Source organism: Lissotriton helveticus, chromosome 6 (genome assembly GCF_964261635.1).
Source record: "Lissotriton helveticus chromosome 6, aLisHel1.1, whole genome shotgun sequence".
Lineage (NCBI taxonomy): Eukaryota > Metazoa > Chordata > Amphibia > Caudata > Salamandridae > Lissotriton > Lissotriton helveticus.
The window spans coordinates 1262890072-1262910526 of NC_136067.1; the positions used below are offsets into that span (position 1 = coordinate 1262890072).

The following is a 20455-nucleotide window of genomic DNA, read 5'->3' on the forward strand; positions in this document are numbered from 1 at the left end:
GCGCTGCCCCCTGCATTAGTGAACTCCTGGACTCTCCTGGTACAACTGCCCTACACTACATGTTCTCCAGACAAACTGGTGACTCTGGGAGCTTTCTTGCCTAAAGTCATGACTCCACACTGGCCAATCCATCATTTTCCAAGCATTCTTTGCGACTCCTCAGCCTGCAAAAGAGCAGAAGAGACTCCATTGGTTGGACCGCTAAAGAGCTTTAAGTCTTTCTTTCAACCGTAAAAAGGACCATCGGATGGATGATAAGTTTTTGTCAGTTTCTCTGGGATGAAGAATAGGAAGATGGTGCAGAAAAAAACTGTTGAGGTGGGATAGTTGTCTGCATTAGGATCTGCTACGCATTGCCAAAAAAGCAGCCTCTGGATAAGTCTGGGACCCCGTGACCAGGGCTAAAGCTGCCACCACTACATTGACACGTGGACTTTCTGTCCTTGACATCAGTCAGGCCACAACATAGGCGGCAGTGGACATGTTCACAAAGCATTACTCATCATCTCCTTGTGTTTACTTCACAAAGCACTACTGCCTTGCTTACAAGGTCTAATGGGAAGGGTGTTTCGCCCAATCAGGCCTGCAAGACTTAATGGTCTGTGCCCACTCCACAGACCCTCCACCGTTGGTTGGGGGTGTCTTTCTCGAGGTAAATATTCCTCATTAGAATTGTCCAACAGAGGAACGTGTTACCGACTTCAGTAATGCTCTTTCTAGTGGATACACTATATAACCACAAATTCCCCACTGCCCTCCCACCTCCCATTCTGTGGAGTGTTCTCTTATTACTACCTAGAAAGGTCCCAAATTAGAGATACGCACACTGTTATCATCAATTGTTTTTTTCTTTGTGTCCAAGGACGCGCAGAGAGTTAAGCAAGAAACTGACTGGTGCACTGGGGTGGTGCCTATATGCAGCTCTGCTTTGTTACTTGCGGTGTGAAATTAAGCCAGTGTTGAGTTGCACAGTGTCACTTACCGGCAAACTGGAGCAATTTATGAAACGTTTCCAATCCTGTCTTGTGCCTGGCGAATATTCTAAAAGTGAGGAATCTGCAGTTGGATCTCAGACAAGGTGGTTCTGCAGTCTAGTATCTACAAGAAAGTGTGTTACCACTTTTACCCTTCTTTGGTCTGTCCATCTGAGATTCAAATTTTAATTCTGTCCACCACGGCACAGAGCATGGAACAGTGAGTGAGTCCATTTCAGCCATTGGCTCTAGTACACTGCGAGAGATGCAATTTTCTTTTTTTCTGACCACGTCTACATCTGCCTAAAAACAAGTACGTTTCAAAGTCATGGCTGGTGAGCCAAACTTTTACGTTGCCAATGCTTTTTTTGTTGTATTTTTTAAAAATATTTTTGTCTACTCTTAAGTTTAAACTATTTGGCCTATGCGCAAATGTACACATAAGTATATTTCCAGCTGTAAATATAACTCACTCAAAAAGTGTGGTAATGTACCGTATGAACTGACTGTATTAGTAAGACAAGGTTTCAAAGAAACCGATCTCGTTTAGAATGAAGAGAAAACCTTGCACACACTTTTATTGCATGCGTCTTCATAGGCGGACTCATCCCACCTTGATTAGATGTTCCTGTACATTATCACATGTTTTGTGTTTTTTTTTAATTGATATTAAGGAGGACAGGGTGATAATGGAAATAAACTTTTTCTCTCTTGAGGCACACGTCAATATACTCATACAATTTGTAGCAAATGTACCACTTTTAGCTATTCACCATTTCCGAGTGTAGATTTACTGCAAAGTGTAGACTTACTCCTCTCCTCCCCCTTAAACAGAGGATGTAGCCAAATTTCCGAGTGCAAATTTAGTACTAGTAATTTTTAGGTCGAGCCTGGGCAGCGCATGTGCTGCAGCATGCTGTATTGGAGTATGGAATAAGCTCCGCCCACTCTCCGCCCATATTTGTCATTTCCTTGTATCATTGCCCTTCGTAAATGCTGGCTTCTGATTCGTTATTAGGCTTGATAGTCCCTCCTGAGTACGGCCTCGTCTTCATTTGTAACCTCCCATGAGGACTGACCCTTTTACTTAGGTTGTTACACGGAACGTCTTTTTTAGTCTGTAAGCACTATTTTCTCTAATGAGTTTCACCTACTGCAGCCAGGACAGGCTTTCCTGCTACATTCAGCACACCATACGTGCTTTCACTTTCCGAGCATCCCGGGACAATGGCGGCCTCTTTTTTGAGTTGGTCTCGCGTTTACAAGTTTGAGCTATTGCCAATGTAAATGACAATGCATTTTATTTATGTGCTAATTAGCAAAACCGATACATAAAAGGTGTCATTTACAATAGTTTAAACTCTCGCAAATTGCAGACCTATTGCATTGCCAATGCTTGTTCACTTGACAGCTGAGATCGCCGCAACCGGGATGGAGTTCTCCCTGTGGTAAAGCACAGGACATTTGCAAAAGTGTTGTGGAAACACTGCCAACTATGTTTTTCTTTTAATCATTTTAACTTCAAGCGTTAAAACTGTTCATCAGACTGCTTGTTGTTTCAGATGCTCTGCAGTGAGCCGTGCAGTGACCCCTGGCAGGGAGTGGACAATGTTCTATTGAATAGCGCTTTGCCCCCTGAAAGCTTGCCTGGCTGGAGCAAGCTGATTGGAGGGGCCGTCGTTAATGCCGTGTCGAGTTACAGGAGCTATGTGACCCCTAACAATGAGCCTCAGAATGCCTTTCTGATTACATTACCCTTTTAAAACACTCCATTAAGTTAGACATAAGGGAACTTGCGGGAAAGAACGGCTAGTGCTTACTATTTTCCCAAACACACAAGCTTCCATCTTTGTCCTCCTCCCTCAGATGGCATGTTTGACTCACTACTTTGAGTCGCCAACTTTTGAAATGAAGAATAAAAAGAAAAGGGAACGTTCTTTTTAAGTTGTTTCAGGTTATGACAAAAGGAATACAGAAGTCAGCAGCTGAGAAAAGATTTGACTAGCTTTCGCTTTTCAAGGCCCAGGCCCACATGCATCAAATTGAATTGCATTCGCAAACTGTGCGAATCGCAAAAATCGGCCGTTTGCGAATGCAATTCATTGTTTTGGGATGCATTAAGCTTTTTTGCTTTTTTCGCAATTTAAGAAATCGCAATTTTTTTGCGATTTCTTAAATTGCGATTGCATTTAAGAAATTGCAATTTTACGATTTCTTAAATGCAATGCATGATTTTTTTTTAATTGCTAAATCGCAAATAGGAAGTGGTAAATTAACATGAAGTTAAACTTCATGGTAATTTGCGAAAACTTTCAAAAATGCACAAAAGTGTATTTTTGAAAGTTTAATTTTACACACACATGCCCTTAGGGCATGTGTGTGTGTAAAAAGCACTTAAAGGTACATTTCAGGGGTGCACCCTTGAAATTGCATTCTCATTTTGCGATTCCTTAATTGCGAATCGCAAAATGAGAATGCCTTCACATTCATTCCTATGGGGCTCTAGGCCCATAGGAATCAATGCAAAGGGATTCCTTAATTGCGATTCGCAAATTGTGAATCACAGTTGAGGAAAATTAAGTAATCACAAAAAAAATCACGATGTCTTAATGCATAGCGGTTTGCAAATTCTTAATTGCGATTCCTTAATTTACGCAATTAAGAATTCGCAAACGGGAACATTGATGCATGTGGGCCCTAGTTCCTAAATCAAGCAGTGATGGTCTACCTATAAGGCTGCATGGTCGAAATTTGTTTCTACCAGACTTGCATCCGGAGGCTTGGTATTCAAGATAGGTGCATCTTGAAACGTTCTAATCATTTTTTTAATGAAAATTGATTAAGTGGCTGCTATCACGACACCATTGCCGTCCAGAAAGCATTTACAATCGAATCATTTGGTGCTAGCCCACACATTTCTTATGCCTGTCTTGGCAGTGGAATGCACCTGTTGAAGGATGCTGACGCCATTTATCTTGATGCGAATACATCATTTTATTTCACAGCCTCGCCTGTAGTGAAGTTACAAAATTAATGAAGTCACACTGAGAATTTGTAGTGAAATAGGAGTATTTCATTTATTTTTTTAGCTGTTCCTGCTTTTCGTTTACGATGTATATGACACTATTTTGGCAATCTTATATAAGATATTAATACTGTATCTTCAGTTCTTGGTGTCTCTTCCTGCTTTTTTTTTTCAATTTCTCCAGATCCGAAATACAGCAATGTACTTTGATGCAAAAAATCATCTTTGACCCCCGGTGTTTAAAACCCGACCTTTTCATGTACTGTGAGTGTTATTGAAACTAGACTTAATCCAATTCTTTGTGAAGGATGACATGGGACTTGTAGTGGTAAAGTTGGATGGCAAACTTTTTTTATTAGTGGAACTTATCTGCCTTTCAGTTAAAACTGTGGTCTCTTAAACTCCAGCCAGGGCAATTCAGTGTCCTTGTTTGTCTGGCCGCAGTCCAATATCAAAGGTAGAGATCAAAGTCATGACATCTATAAACAATTGCTGTTATTACAATAGAAATTGCCACCGCCTCATAACCATTGAAGCTAGATGGGTCGCGAAAGTTTATCGTTCTGAAAATGAGTACGTGGTTCTAAAAAGTTTGGGAATCACTGCTCTATTCCTATCCGTTATGTTGTCCAGGGGTCTTAGTTTTAATTTGTTTAGGTCCCTCATACGTTGCTTTTTGGCACAAGATCGAAGTTTCCATTTTGAGGCTCTCCTGTCGTGAACCTAGAACGTTTCTTGTGGGATGTTCGCTCTACATCCCCACCACCCCACCTTCGCCGCACACACACTCATCAAATGATTTTACCAGTGCTGATACCTACTCCCTTTATTCTGGGACATTACAAACCTAACAAATATAGTTCTTGCAGTGCTTGATTCCCAGACCCCTCATGTCAGATGCCCAGTGCTAGTCATGCAGTTGAATCGAGGCCACTTCCCCTCCCAAATAAAGATTTTGCAGTTGTCAGTCAGTTGTGTTATTTCTGCTCGCAGCAGGGGGAGAGCCTTGAACATGTACAGTATCTTGGAGAGGGCTGCCATTTTAAAGGAGGCTATTCTCTCTATCAAAGAAAGGGCATGCAGGTGCCAGGATGAAATGAGTGCCCTAAAGATTTGCATTAAGCATTTGACATTGGGTCTAGTGCAGGTTTAGAGATCCGGGTCAGACACCTTCAGATCGGGAAGGGAATCAAGCATTCAATGGAAGTGGAGGTCTCCGCTTGGAGTTTATGGAAGAGCGCTGTTCCCCCAGACACTACCATGCCCAGTAATTTTCCTCAGGTTTACTTTAAGACCTGCCAATGTCTAGTATTCCCCTCTGAAGAAGGGATTTCAGCTACAGAGCGAAGAATACGTGGGAATGGGGACCGCCTTGTCTGGAACTCATTTTATCCAAATCCTCCGCGATTTTGTTTCATTGACCCTAACTCCAGCCATTGGGGAGGCATAGTGCACTTCGATCCAACCTCTGAAGGACACGCCGAATCACACCTTGTCTCGGGTTGCTCTCAGCATAGACTAGTCTACCCTGTCAAATGTTTTTGCCGCAACAAGGGAAAGCAGAGGTACTTCACTATGACGTCTCTGGGCTAGATCTATGACATGTAGGGTGCTTTTGGTGGTGTCCCTGGTAGATCGAGATTGTACAAATCCTGCCTGATCTGCGTGGATCAGATTGGGGAGGCAGGCCTGTAAACCGGTTGCCATAATTTTAACCATAATTTGAGTGTTAGGAGTGGAATGGAATGGAATGGAAAGAAGATTTATAAAGCGCGATAGCTACCCTGAGGCGTCCTAGCGCTACAGAATTATGAGCGAGGAGTGAGGGTTGAAGACTAGTCATAATAAGAAAAGAGCAAAGTCTTTAAAGTTGGGTTCTACGCGCAGGTGGAGGGGAAGGGAATTCCAGAGCCTTGATGCGTTGTATGAGAAGGCTCGACCTCCACATCTGACTTTATTAATCCTAGGGACTGTCACCATGAAGGAATTCGATGATCTGAGATGTCTTGCAGGCATATAAGCAGTGATCAGGGAATGGGTAATGGGCGGTCCTGTTTTCCAGTAGGCTCGGTGGGAGATACATAGTGCCTTGAACTCAATTCTACGTCTCATTGGCAGCCAATGAAGGCTCCGCAGTCCGGTCTTAACCGAGATACGCCGGGGAATTTGGAGTAATGTGCGGGCTGCGCAGTTCTGTGCGATCTGGAGGGTGTTCAGGGTGGACTGGGGGGCTCCTAAGTACAGAGCATTTCCAAAATCCAGTCTGGAAAGAACAAGTCCCTGGATCATAGTTTTCCTAGCTTCAAAGGGCAAAATAGGAAGAATCTTCTGTATTAGCCTGAGTAGGCCAAAACAAGTCGCCGACAGTTTAGTGGCCTGAGCATTAAGATTGAGGGATTTGTCAAGCCAAATGCCTAGACTCTTGATTTTGTCCTTAGGGGCGGGGGGTGTACCAAGTGAGGGGGGCCAAAGTGATTTAAGAGCTAGTGGGAGGGGTTGCCTAGGAGCATTAGCTCGGTTTTTTCACCATTCAGTTTGAGGTATGACAGAGTCATCCATTTGGAGACCTCTTCCAAGCAGGTCTTAAGATTGTCGGGATTAGAGTCTAGTTGGTTGAGGGACACCACTAGCTGGGTGTCGTTCGCGTAGGTGATCATTTTTATTCCAAACGGACGGACTACCTCAGCTAGTGGCCCCATATAGACATTAAACAATGTTGGGCCCTGTGGGACGCCGCAGACGAGGGACTTACTCGGGGATGTGGTGTTCCCCTCGAACACTTGGAAGGAACGATCGGTGAGAAAAGATTCAAACCAGGACCTGGCCTTGCCTGAGATCCCGATGTTCGCAAGCCGGAGGAGTAGTGTGCTATGATTGACAGTGTCGAAGGCGGCACTTAGGTCCAGGAGGATTATGGCGGCTGATCCTCCCTGGTCCAGGATCTGCCTTGCCTCCTCCGTCACTGCCAACAGCGTGGTTTCGGTCCCATGCTTGGGTGAAAACCAGTTTGGGAGTCGTCGAGCAGATGGTTAGACTCGATGAAATCTACTAGTGCGGTATTGATATGTTTTTCCAGTATTTCGCTCATCCAGGGAAGTAGGGAGATTGGCCTATAATTTTTTAAGTCTGTCTGATCCAAGTTTTTATTTTTTTTTAGAAGGTCCTTAACCATGGCGCACTTCCAAGGGGGTGGAACTGAGCCAGTGGCCAGGGAGGAGTTAAGTAGGTTGAGTACGGTTGGGGAAACGTTGTCGTTTACCATATTCAGAGTGCGTGGCGGAGCAGGGCCATTGGGGGAACCTGATTTAACCTGTGGTAAGATAGAATTTAGTATAGTGAGAGTAAGGGGAGGAAAGGATTGCAGGGGAGTGGTGAGGTAGGTATCAGTGGAGGGGATAGTTGTTATTTGAGCAGAAGTAGGAAATGGGAGGAAGGAAGAATAGATGGTTTGTATTTTTTCCGAGAAGAAGTCAGCTAGATCATTGCAGCGGGCTTGTGCATTAGAGGGATCAGGGGGCTGTTCTCGACGTTTTAGGAGGGTCTTTGCAATCCGACAAATTTCTTTCAGTTTGGAGGCTGCTGTGTTGATTTTTTCTGCAAAAAAGATAGATTGAGCAGATTTGATTTCCCTTTTATAGGTCCTGATAATATCTCTATAGTTGGTTTTGCTGGCAGGGGAGAAGTTTAGTCTCCATTTCCTTTCCAGACGTTTGCATTTACTTTTTAGATCGCGCAGTTCGGGAGAGTACCAAGGGGCGGTCTTAGAGTTACGCTTAGATTCCATGTGATTCAAAGGCAGTACAGAGTCTAAGGATTTGGAGATCCAACTATTGAAATTCTCATTTGCTAGGGTGGGGTCTGGGTTGTTCTGGGGTCTGGTGTTATCCAGAGTGGTCCGCCAGTCCTCCAAAGAGAGTTTGAACCAATTCCTATATAGAGAGATGTTAGTTTGTGGAGTCGGGTGTGAATTAGGAGCTGTCCAGGCGAATGAGATTAGATGGTGGTCAGACCATGGGATAGAGGAACGAGTATGTACTTCCAGCTCTGGGCTGTTGCTAAAAATAGGATCGAGGAGATGGCCTTTTATAAGGGTTGGGTAGGCTACTAACTGAGTAAGTTGTAAGGCCGCTAGACTGGCGAGCAGATGGAGGGCAGTGGGATTGGAGGAGTCGTCAATGTGGACGTTGAGGTCTCCGAGAAGGGTAAAATTGGATGGCATGGTCACTAGACTGGCAACTATGGGGGAAGATTAGAGACGAAGTCTGATAAAGTTCCTGGTGGACGATATAAGAGGATTCCCGAAAACGTATTAGTGGGGGAGAAATCTATCGCAAATAAAAGGCTTTCGCATTCTGGGATAGGGTAGTGGGAGCCACGGCACTGGAACGTGTCTCTGAAAATAATGGCCAGTCATCCCCCCCCCTCCCCGTTTTTCGATCTACGCGGGCTATTTGGTACCCCTGGGGAATGGCCTGGACAAGGTCTGGCTCGGAGTCGTCGGTCAGCCATGTTTCGGTCAAAAAAACTATATCTGGATCGAGGTCCTGGATAAGTAGATGAATTTCTAGGGAGTGCTTTACAAGGGATCTGCAGTTTAAAAGGAGCATCTTATATTTGTTTGTGGGAGTGATGCTAGGGGGAGGTCGCTTGAACTGAAAGCCGCACAGTGGGCAAGAGATCTGAGGGACAGCCGGATGCCAAGAGTGGTCGCAGGGTTTAGGTGTTTTGCACCTCAGTTCGTGGAGCTTGCCTGAGCTGTAGGTCATTCTTGCTGGTGCGCAGGATGTAGGGTTTATGGCCCCTGGCCCCGATCGGCCGCGGACGGGCGCAGACGGGCTTGCCTTTGGCGTGCCCGCTGCGTCTGCTCGCTGCGCGGTCTTGGCGTCGGTGTCATAAATGCCTTGGGGGGAGGGGTCGGGGGGGCGTGTCTCGCTCTCTCCCCGGTCCGCCCTCCACGCAAACAGCCCTCAGCTGCGGTGGAACGGGGTCGGAGCGGAAGGCGTGCGGCGTGGAGACTAGGTTGCAGAAGGTAATTGAATTTTAAAAGAACAAAGTGCAAGTGCAGTTTAAAACCAAGATAACCACACACCGGTCCGACACAAGGATACGGCCACCACACTCGGCGCTCTATTATTCTGCAGCACGGCACGAGGCTATGGACCTTATGAAGGAGTCAGCGTCGGGGGGGGCGTGTCTCGCTCTCTCCCCGGTCCGCCCTCCACGCAAACAGCCCTCAGCTGCGGTAGAACGGGTCGGAGCGCGAGGCTTGCAGCGTGGAAACTAGGTTGCAGAAGGTAATTGAATTTTAAAAGAACAAAGTGCAAGTGCAGTTTAAAACAAAGATAACCACACACCGGTCCGACACAAGGATACAGCCACCACACTCGGCGCTCTATTATTCACGAGTCAGATGGGCCGGTAGGATTGGCACCAGGTCAGGTCTTTATCTGGCTTGGCAATTGGTGCTATAGTGGCCCTTGCTAAAGATGATTGAGGTCCGTCTGCAAGACCGAAACAGTTGTTTATAGACCTCAGTTAGTAAGGGCTGTATCAGTGGGGCACAAAGCTTATAAAACGCGACAGTAATGCCATCTTGGCCCGTGGCTTTTCTCAGTTTCATGTGGTCTATGGCCGTCAAAACAATACTGGCATAGGTGTTGTGACCCTCAGAATAGTGGAAATAGTCTGTACTGGGTGTCAGTATCTCCAATTGTCAGTCAGGCCCAACTTTTGGATGAAAGTCTTACCCAGCGCCGACAATGTTGGGGTACCTCCTACCATCTGTTGCGACTTGTCAAGGGTAGTGTCCATGACACAATTGGGGTTGCCCCCAATCAGAAGAGGTTGGTCTGTGACTCCGGCTTTCTTTTGTACTTAGGGTATTAAGAGTGTCTCCTCGCCAGCCTTTGGGCAGTAGATGTTCTTGATCGTGATGGGGTGCCCTCGCAGTTGCCCGGTAACAATAGCAATCTCCCTGAGTCGACAGTCAAGACCCTTTGCTCATGGAATCTTGTGGGGTCCTTAAATAAAATCGCAACCCTTGTTGTTTTAGTGGGACCAGGCATTATATTAGTGCAGGAAGAATCTACAGTGCAGTCTGCATTGGTCCTCTTTGAGGAGGTGCATCGCTTGTAACAGGCAAATATCCCCCCAAACCTCTTCAACTTCTACAAGACGCTGAGCCTCTCTCTTTTTAGGACTGTTGAGGCCACAACATTATATGTTAAAACCCGTAAAGTGGGACTTAAGGCCATGGCAAGTCAGTGGATGGGGGCCCTGTGGTGCAGGTGGGTGGGTATGTATATACATCTCATGTAGGGTAGTGTTGTGACCTTTTATTTACCCCCACCAACCCGAAAACAACAGAAGCAAACACCAGTAACTAGTGTCTCATATATGGGGGGCGAGTAAAATCCTGAATGGTTGCACAGGTAATATCTGTCCCAAACCTTGAAGTCGCTGGCCCAATTTCAATTAGAATCGGGCCTGAGGCGAGGAAATCAAGAGAAAAGTGCCAGAGCTCCATACCTAGGCGTCCGCCATGTTAGGCTGCTGGCCATGCTCCCGCCCTTATCGTTTAAATAACCTGTTGTGATGCGTATTTTGAAAGGACCGCACCTTTCGTCATGCCACAGTGTGACTGTAACTTGGTTCTCACATATTTTATGTGCACTCCTTTTGAGCCTCTTCATAGCTGTCCCTTGCCACACCTCATACTGAAAAAGGTGTTTCTCGTCACCATAACATCAGCGAGTGAGTGAATTACAGGCTCTGTGTCAATTCTACATTGGTCAAAAGAATGATCTTGCTGGTGAACATTTACTCCACCGTTCTCATCTGATGAGGAAGAGAGACTCCATCGCTTGGACACCAAAGGAGCACTGAGTTTTTGAATTGATCATACCAGAGAACACTGGGGGGGACAATCCGCACTTTGTGGGGTTCACGGTTGCAAAAAAAAAAAGTAATGCTGTTCAGAAAAGGGCCATCTCCTGCTGGATCGAGCACTGCATTAAGATCTGCTACGCATTGGTCAACATTCAGACTTCATGTGTACCAAATCAGCTGCTACTGCGTCAGCATGCAGAGTTCCTGACCTGGACATCTGTCTGGTAGAATCTTGGCCATCACTCCATATGTTCACAAAGCACTACTATCTAGACAGCCATGTTTGCCAAGAAGGGCTTTTCGTCTGCTCTGTCCTACAGGGCTTTTCGATTTGAGTCCATTCTCAGCCACACCACCAAATAGGCACTGATTTTGTATCTGTTCAAAAGGTGAGGACTCTTCAGTTATAATCAGAAAAACAAGTCACTTACGTTCGGTGATGCTCTTTCTGGTATAGACTCTATCTAACTGCAGATTCCTCACTGATCCTCCCTGCTCTGTGGATTCGACTCTCAAGTCTAGGAATCGGCACTCTGTTTAAAGTCAGTTTGCTGTTGGGGCTCTGGGTCTGGGGTGGAAACAGCCTCGAAAGCAACTGTTGTTAGCGCGCAGAAGTGGCGCCTATTCAGATGCTGTGTGCCATTTCCGGAAAGGAACAGCGTCTGTTCGTAACTGCATGGCACAACCTACTGACGACAGAGGTATTGCTGAAAAAGTTTCCGGATCCTGTCTGACACCTGGGAAATATTCAAAGGGGAGGAGTCTGCGGTTAGATAGTCTTTCTAACTCAAAGAGCGTTACTGAACGAAAGTTACTTGTTGTTTCAGACCTTTTCTGACCTCAAGCCACCTTTTTATCGGTTCCACCCTCCAACGTAGCACAAAAATATCATGCTTTCTATATTATGACCTAGTTTTTTGCTTGCGTCTATGTTATTACAGTGTCTTTCACTATAAAGAGTCTTGCCATACTGTGCCCATGGTCTCGAGGCCTTAAGTCGGTGATCTAAATGACTATGACGTATAAAGAAAATCGTTATTACTAAGAAAGCACAACCCATGTTATTTGCTTGTTTGCCGAATGCGAATGTGAACATTTGTTTCCATGCATTATATTTTGGCGAGTATCATATGCAATTTTGTATGCATTCTTCCAGAATCTTCATTACAGAAAGTATGCCAGGTGGAAGGCGACATATATTCACAATTGCCTAAAGAAAGGAGAGACGCCCCAGGCTGGACCTGTTGCAATGGAAGGCTACGGTAAGTCTTTGGACTTGTTTTTCAAAAGTTGCAATTATTGAACTAGACACATTGGTATTCAAACACTTTTTCTTCAATGTGGTATGCAGCTTCAGATCACCATTTAAAGAAAAATGTTTTTTAAAAAGTTATTCATAGTGCAAACTCAACCCAAAGGTATCTTAGGGCCATATGTATCATTGAAATTCGCATTCGCAAAGGCCGAAATTTGCATTGCGAATACGAATACTCAATATGGTATGTATTAAGCAAATGTGGTTCAAAATAAGGAATCCCACAATTTGCTATTCCTTATTTTGCGATTGATTTTAAGGAATCGCAAGATTTGCGTTTCCTTCAATGCAATGTATGATGCAAACAAATATTGCTAATTGTCCCTAAGGAATCGCAAATTACCACCAACTTCAAGTTGGTGGTAAGTTGCGAATTCCTTTAAAAAAGCATTTTTTTTTAAAACAAAAGGTGCTATGTGACGCTCATACATGCCCTTAGGGCATGTATGTGCACCATATGCGCACACATGTCATTTTCAGGGGTGCAGCAGGGTGTCCTTTGGACACCCCTGCACCCTTGAAAATATGCACAATTTGCGATTAGCTAATTGCTAATCGCACATTTCCCCTTCATTCCTATGGGCCTCCTGGCCCATAGAAATGAATGGGAAATTATTCCTTAATTGCGATTAGCAATTTGCTAATCGCAATTAAGGAATTTTAAGAAATCGCCAAAAAGAAGCTGATTTCTACATACATACCATTTTGCGATTTCTAAATAGCGATTCCTTAAGAATCGCTATTTAGGAATCGCAAAACGGAATGTTGATACATATGGCCCTTAGTGCTTTACATGAGCACCAGTTGCATTATATATCCATACTGTTTTCTTGTTTAATATCTTAAGTCATATCACTGTCAGAATAGCCCTCATGATATTTCCCGAGTTGATACATGTGATTTAAATTTTGTTTTCTCTGGCAGTAAAGGAATTATTGACTGTCCTGAACGTCTGAATGCTTGAAAGTGGCTTGGCTCAGTCTTCCAAGCTTGAAAATCTTGATTATACTAATTTAATCCTGACAACTGTCCGAGGTTGCAGAAATTAATACTAGCTCCACCTCTAGGCTTGATGGCTGTTTGGATGTCAGTACACCTTGAACACAAACACCACATCACATATTTGACACAGCCACAAAATGATTTGGTGCGCGCCTCAATGGAGAGACTTAAGGAATGAATGGACTAGTGCAGCAGTTTCCTTTCTCACTGTTTCTCTTGTGTTGAGGTCCCTGCATTCCCTATGTTCCTTGGTCTTTTGAGACATAAGGTTGAGCAAAATAGGGTTCATACTGGGGTTGCGAAGTGAGCTAACGATTGATGATGGATTCACCCCAGATCTGTGACTGGGGTGAGTTTCTGAAAAGTTTTATCATTCCGTCCATCATCTCCTTGTGTTGCTTTGTTTGCCCTAAGTTGGCAGGGTATACCCAGACGTGTTTCCCTTGCTCACTGTGCCACTGGATTCTAGCTAGCCTGGCTGATGAGGGGTGTTACCCCAAAACCAGTCTCAGGATTCTTGTTTCCGGTCCAGGGAGGACCTGGCCTGGCAGCTCGGGCTGGACTGCTCCCATGAGGCACAGGGTCAAGACTGATTTGCATATGGCTGTGTCCACACTGGGGTGACGAAGTGAGCTAAAGAACGATAATTGACTCAACCCAGATCTGTGACTGGGGGTGAGTGTCTGAAAAGTTTCACCACTCTGTCCATCATTGTATTGGCTTCACTTTCAACTGCAACCGGGAATGTAGAGAAATCAGCAGTTTCATGACAAAAGATTAAATTGCCTGAGTCCTCACTTTCAGGCTCCTCTTAAGCGCACACAAAATATTGGATACACAGTCCACCAAAATTGATTTGTGTTCCGCCTTTAACCTAATACACCCTTCTTTAGAAAGAGCTGCAATGAGATTAAAGTAGCAAAAGGTGCCTGAAGGGAACTGCTACATGTCTATAAAAAAATCAATTTCTATCACCTACCTGGCCTGTATGGTTCCTGTTTTCACAACAACGTTTGTTTACAGTGAGGAAAATCAGAACTTTGGAAAAGAAATAAGTGTGTCCACTGATCTGTTGTGATTGACAGAGAGAATCTTCTACCCGCCTGCTGGACATAACCTCAGGCGAGGAACATCACTGGTGACTTTTCATGGGTGGCTTCACTAAATGGAAAGAGCAATAAATGAACTGATTTGGCAATTACAGATCAGGCAGGTTTTCTTTAAAGTCATCACCTAGAAATATAGTCTGCAATGTCAGTAGTATACATTTAGAAACCTGCATCTGTGCCTCATCCCTAGGCACTTGAAGGATAGCCTTTTTGTTCTTAACAAACTGCCTATGGTCAAATGAATCAAGTTGAATTACCTGAAACCCAATCCAATGACTAATGATTCTAACAAATGTCTGAAATTTTTAAGTGGGAATTGTTAAGTGACATTAATAACTGGTTGTATCCACTCATTATGAGGACATTTATGGATTTGTGTTTACTTTTCATCAGCTTTCTGCTTACAATTAACAGGCATTCCTTTGTTTTAAGCTCTTGGACAGTAGGAATGCGTAATCAAGGCTTCCCTTGTTTTAAACTAGGATTGTCAATTTTCTGTGCAAAAAGCTTTGGCTTGCATGAGACCTTTACTTACTTAAAGCTTATAGGGCCATCTCTGGTTCCTGGGCACCACTTACCTGTGATTGCCCTTGTCAGAATCAAATTGGTTATATTAACCTATAAATCTTTACAAGTGTCCGGCCTCAGTCCTTGCCATTGTAGTTAATGTGTAATAGCACCAACCACAAGCGCGTCTGATCCTCGTAGAATGGTTACTTGACCATATCAAGGTTAATGCTCACCCTCTACAGAAGACAATAATTGTATTTTAAAATCAGATGAAAAACCTCCACTCGTGTGAGGTCTATAAAGGGCCATAAAGTTGTGCATGAGTATAACCAAGTAGCAGCATCACATATGTCCTTCACTGAGGCCCTCTTAAAAGAAGCCCCAGAAGCAGCAACCCTTCTAGTTGACCACATTTGTGGAAGTTGCTTACCAGCTGCATTATAAGCTGTGGAAAATGCGGTTGTAAACCAGCGACAAAAAGTTGCTATAGAAGCACAAGGCCCCTGACCCAGTGCAAGTAACAAATTGAGCAGAAGTGTTTTGCGCAGTACTCTGAATAAATGGTCAAAACCCTTTGTAAATCTAAAATGCATGGTATTGTCTCTTCTTCTGAAGCAGGAGAAGTGAAAGAAATGAGAGCACCACTTCTTGAGAACGATGGAAACTGCATGAAGCCTTAAAAGGAAATCAAAGACAACATTTGGAAACAACCTTGGCTGGAAAAAATTATAAACAAATATTGGCAATGCTAATAAGTCTGGCTTTAAAGGAATGTTGCATTGTAATGTGAAACATTACAAGTAAATAGAATGGGAATCGATATGTATTTGTGAGGAAGCATAGAACTGTAGAATAACATTGGCGTAGGTAAAAATGTCAGGTGAAAGTTGCACTGTCAAGAGAAATAAAAATCCCTTTATGTTAAAGACTGTTCTCCTCTCATCTATGCTACTGCCAGAGAAGAACATACATTATTTAGGTATTTAAGACACTTAAATAGCATTCCAGTGCAATGTGTCTGCCCCTGAAATGTCAATCTCAGGCAGCTGGATAAATTAACAAAATGATCACAGCTGCGTCGAGGGCAGGCACTTTTTTGTGGAGGCACACAACTTCTGCACAATCAAACCATTTACTCCTGGCTCCCAACATGTTAGCGGAGCTAAACCCCCTCTCTAGTGATGATCACGTAATTGTCTGCCAACAGCTGTGCTGTCAAGCAGACCATAAAAAGCAGGACAGAAGAGATGGGCATCTAATGCTTTGAAACCAGGGCTCGATTTGGGGTACCTCAGGGGTGGACGGCGTCCCCCCCCACTTATTTTAACGGGAGCACGATAACTGGAGCAAATGGAGCCACACATTCACTCTTTGGCCTCTCTGGGACAAGATCGGAGCTCACTCAGAACGCTGCTTATGCGCTGGCTTCTCTGATACAATCGCATCTAAGGGGTGAGCGAGGGGAGGCAATGAGTCCGATGGTGCAAGCCACCTTTCGTGACATCACTTCCTGTTGCGACGTCAGCGTCCCCCCCCCCCCACTTGTTTTTTTAGGACTTGTGCCCTGGTTGAGTCTAACAGATCGCCATCAAAAAATGCATGTAAGCAGAGAAATACTTTGAGTCTACTTCCTGCAGTGGCTCAAAGTGAGCACCCTGAAGTGATCGTAGCATTAAGATCAAATCCCCAGGTATACCTTGTGAATGGATTACTGGTCACCGCAGAAAAAAAAAAACTTTAAGAAGTATAATTGCTAAATCGGAAACTCAAGCATATTCTGGCCTTCCAAAAGCCTGATTAGCTGCCCATTTGCTTCTGCATGTAAAAATAGCTAAGCTTAAAAGAAAGCCATTGCTAAGGAAATTAAGGACATTGCTTTGGCTCACAAGACGCAGCGTGACGTTTCTTTGATTTGAAACCAAGATTCGAAATTCCACAGTGACAACATTAGATCCTAACTGTTCCTGGACGGTGGGATTGTAGCTATCATTTAGATAACCCTTGACTTTTAATCCTAGCTGTTCAAAAAAAATCTAATGTGGGTGGATCGATGTAACCAGAAGTAAACAATACCGAGGTCAACACAGCGCGGTTAACCATACTTCTGGCCTCATGTCTCTGATTTTCCGCAAACCCAAGGTATTTAGGGAAATAATAAATAGCATACAGCCAATTCTGTTTCCACTCCAGGGAATCCATGCCCCCATGCCCTTTATGATGAAACCGGAGACTAAAACCTGGGATGGAGACCATTGTCCTTTGTGGCAAATAGATATAGCCAAGGAACTCAGAAAATAGTTTTCAATTTCTGAAACAGGATCGGATACAGACACAGATCCACTGAAGAGTGAGCTACTTGCTTCAGTTCGTCCACATGCCCATTCTCCTTCGAAACAAGGTATATTGCATCAGAGAATGAAAATTTGCCTCCACCCATGCACATATCTCATGGGCCAAAGGAACTAGCCTTGGGATCTTGAAATCTTCCTGCATGTTGATGTGTGCTTTGTCCAATTGATTGTCTTTGCGTATCCTGATAAATAAGCCCCAAGTGGTCTCGGGAAAGTGCAGGAGAGCCAGGTAAACTGGCTTATTCCATCAAATGGGATTAGTGACCTGCTTCTTCTGGACCTCCTTGTCTCTCTGTTGAATGGTTCATCGGGATTGCTCCCTATCTCCTTGCATCGATTGTGATTACACTTGTAGATGTGGCTGAGAAGACATTTGCCCAAATGGTCGTTAATAAGCCACTCCTGAAGATCCTGGTAGATTGGAGTTTATGGGATCATTGATACATAACCTTCTGAAGCTGGAGTCCACCACTGTAAAAGTAGTCTGTCCATGTGAAGCAAACATAGATGAGCCCAGAGCACAATCAGCAGTCAAGTAGCGATATACCCCTGAACCTTCAGCCAATCTCGCCTTCTTTGTTGAACAGAGTTGTCAGTCTGGATGTAAAGTTTACATTCTTTAGCAGGAGGCAGATAAACCCATGCCAGATCTGTCCTGAAAATTGCTCCTACTAATTGTAGGTTATGAGTGGCAACCAGATGAAACTTGTCATGGTTCAGCAGTATTCCAGTGACTTTTTAAACATTTTCAGAAGCATTAGGAAATGAAGAGGAAATCAAAAAGAAGGTGATGAATGGAATTCTTGAATTAATATCAGCCACTGACAGTGGCTCAAGCTTCATCTCAACCATCGTTTTTCCCCCACCAGGCCACCTCAAATTGGACCCAGCCATCAACCCAGGACCAGTTTCACCCTTATTAGGGCTCATCAGCATATATAGCTTGGTTCCAGTGACACAGGACCCACTTCAGGAAATGCCGATCGCACTTAGGGCATAAAAAAAAGGTGATGGGTGTAATGCTTGAACTAATCTCAGCCACTGTCAATCGCTCGGGCTACATCCCAGTCCATTAGTTTTCGCCCACCACGCCACCTCAGTTTAGACCTTCCTGTATCCAAATCAGTCCTTACTCTGCTCCAATAGGAACAATGCAGCCAGATCTGCCAGGCCAGGTCCTCCCTGAATGAGAACACAAGCAACCCAGGACTGATGAGCCCTAACTAGGACCTAGGGTGCTTGTGTTCCGGTTCAGGAAGGATCTTGCCTGGCAGTTCTGGCAGGACTGTTCTCTGAACTCCCCTCTCAAATGCGTGTTTCACCCAGCTTACAAGAGTGAAGTAATACATACATCTGTCTAGAGGGATCTCTCTACTTCTCTCAATGTTTTACCATTTAGGTCTGGGTCTCCCAAAATGGAACCCAGGGCCCTCCATGTATTGTACCACCCACAGGCACACATACACCCAGTGCATGTATACAACCTACACAGTACTGTACCATCCATGTACTGTACCGCTCCGAGGCACACATACATCCAGCACACACATTCACAAGGTACACACTGCACAGCACTGTATGCTTTATGTACTGTTCCACTCATAGGTATACATACATTCAGCACATGCATTCACAATGTACTCACAGCACAGCACTACATCCTTCATGTATTGTACTACTAATAGACACACATACATACAGTTCATGCATTCTCTATGCATGCACGGCCCAGTACTGCACTACACTTGCATTGTACTAATCTACTAGTAGGCACACATACACCCAGCACAGATACCCCACTTTTGCTCCGCGCAGCAGTTCACAGCAAACTAATGTATGTCAAAGGTGAGTTAAGCATACAGAAGTGGGGCTTCAAAAATTAGTGAGGCTGTAGGTATCACTTTAGTGACACAGGTTAAAAAGACCTGTTCACTACTAGTGATCACTACACAGTATGGATCACTGACAGAATATCGGTAACCAAAATATCTTGTAGGCAGAATATCGTGTCAATAATTTTGAGGGCCAAAATATCAAGAAAGTAAGTGCAAATAGGTAAGTATAGATTTACTATTCTTAGCTCCACATCTACATACCTTAAAGATCTATATATATATATATACTGTCATGGTACATATATGTGGAGTTATATATAGTAAAACTTGGGTTAGCTATAGAAACTTACCTTCACAATATTTTTGCCTTTGATATTCTTGACATGCTATTTTGTCCACACAATATTTTTTTCCTGATACGTTTTCTAAACTCTACAGAGTACGCTACCACTACCACGCTTAACTCCTGAGGAAGCAGTCGACTTCCACCACTGAGGGCAGTGCTTTGTGCGCCCCTTCTGGTCCAAGAAGACTGCAATCCTTGAGACAGGCTTATGTCATGCTGCAGATGCCTGATTTGTGTTTGCCGATGACAAAAAATCAGCGTTAGGGATCCAGACATCAGTACAGTTGGGCACTCTGGGCAGGAATGCACTTCCATTATCATGCAGATGACATTTTCATGCCAGCGAAGTATGTGTGAGTAATGCATAGGGAACTTCAAGGGTGAACATTCATGAGTGCAATTGCCTAGCTACAGCATGCTGTGCTCCCACGTGACATGAGATTAAATTAAATCTCATACTTTTTTCATTTTTTCATAATGCTACAAGACTACTTCCAAAATAAATCACAGGGGATTGTAAGCGCTCTACTCACCCGTGAGGGTCTCAAGGCGGGGGGGGAAGGTGGGTAGAGCAGCTCCGATCAGTCGAAGAGCCAGGTCTTGAGCGTCTTCCGGAAGATGTTCAGGGAGGGGGCGCATCTGATGTCAACTGGGAGCTCGTTCCAAGCCTTGGCCGCGATGTAGGAGAAGGCCCGTACCCCTGTTCTAGCTCTGTGGATGTGTGGGGTTTCAGCGAGGGCAAGGTCAGCGGATCAGAGGATTCTTTTGGGTACATGGAAGGAGATTCTCTTGTATATGTACTGGGTTCCGGTGTTGTGGAGGCATTTGTAGGCGTGGGTGAGTATTGTGAAAGTGACTCTCTTCTCGACGGGGAGCCAGTTGAGGTTCTGCAGGTGTTGGGTGATGTGTTCGTGCCAAGGGATGCTGAGGAAGAGTCTGGATGCGGTGTTCTGTATGGTCTGGAGTTTGTGGAGCAGAGATTTGTTGATCCTGGCGTAGAGGGTGTTTCTGTAGTCCAGTCTGCTGGTAATGAGTGTGTGGGTGATGATTTTCCTCGATTTAGCGGAGATCCATTTGAAGGTCTTTCGGAGGATGCGGAG

At 44.4% G+C, this 20455-nt stretch overlaps 1 protein-coding gene across 1 annotated transcript in view; it reads left to right on the forward strand.

The window, feature by feature from the left end:
* The window catches only part of VTA1 (vesicle trafficking 1), a 470640-nt gene that overhangs the window by 274190 nt on the left and 175995 nt on the right, over window positions 1-20455 (forward strand). Inside the window, exon 5 of the mRNA XM_078648987.1 lies at window positions 12044-12149. Coding sequence (XP_078505113.1) covers window positions 12044-12149 — 106 coding nt within the window. The remainder of the gene's footprint in view (window positions 1-12043; window positions 12150-20455) is intronic.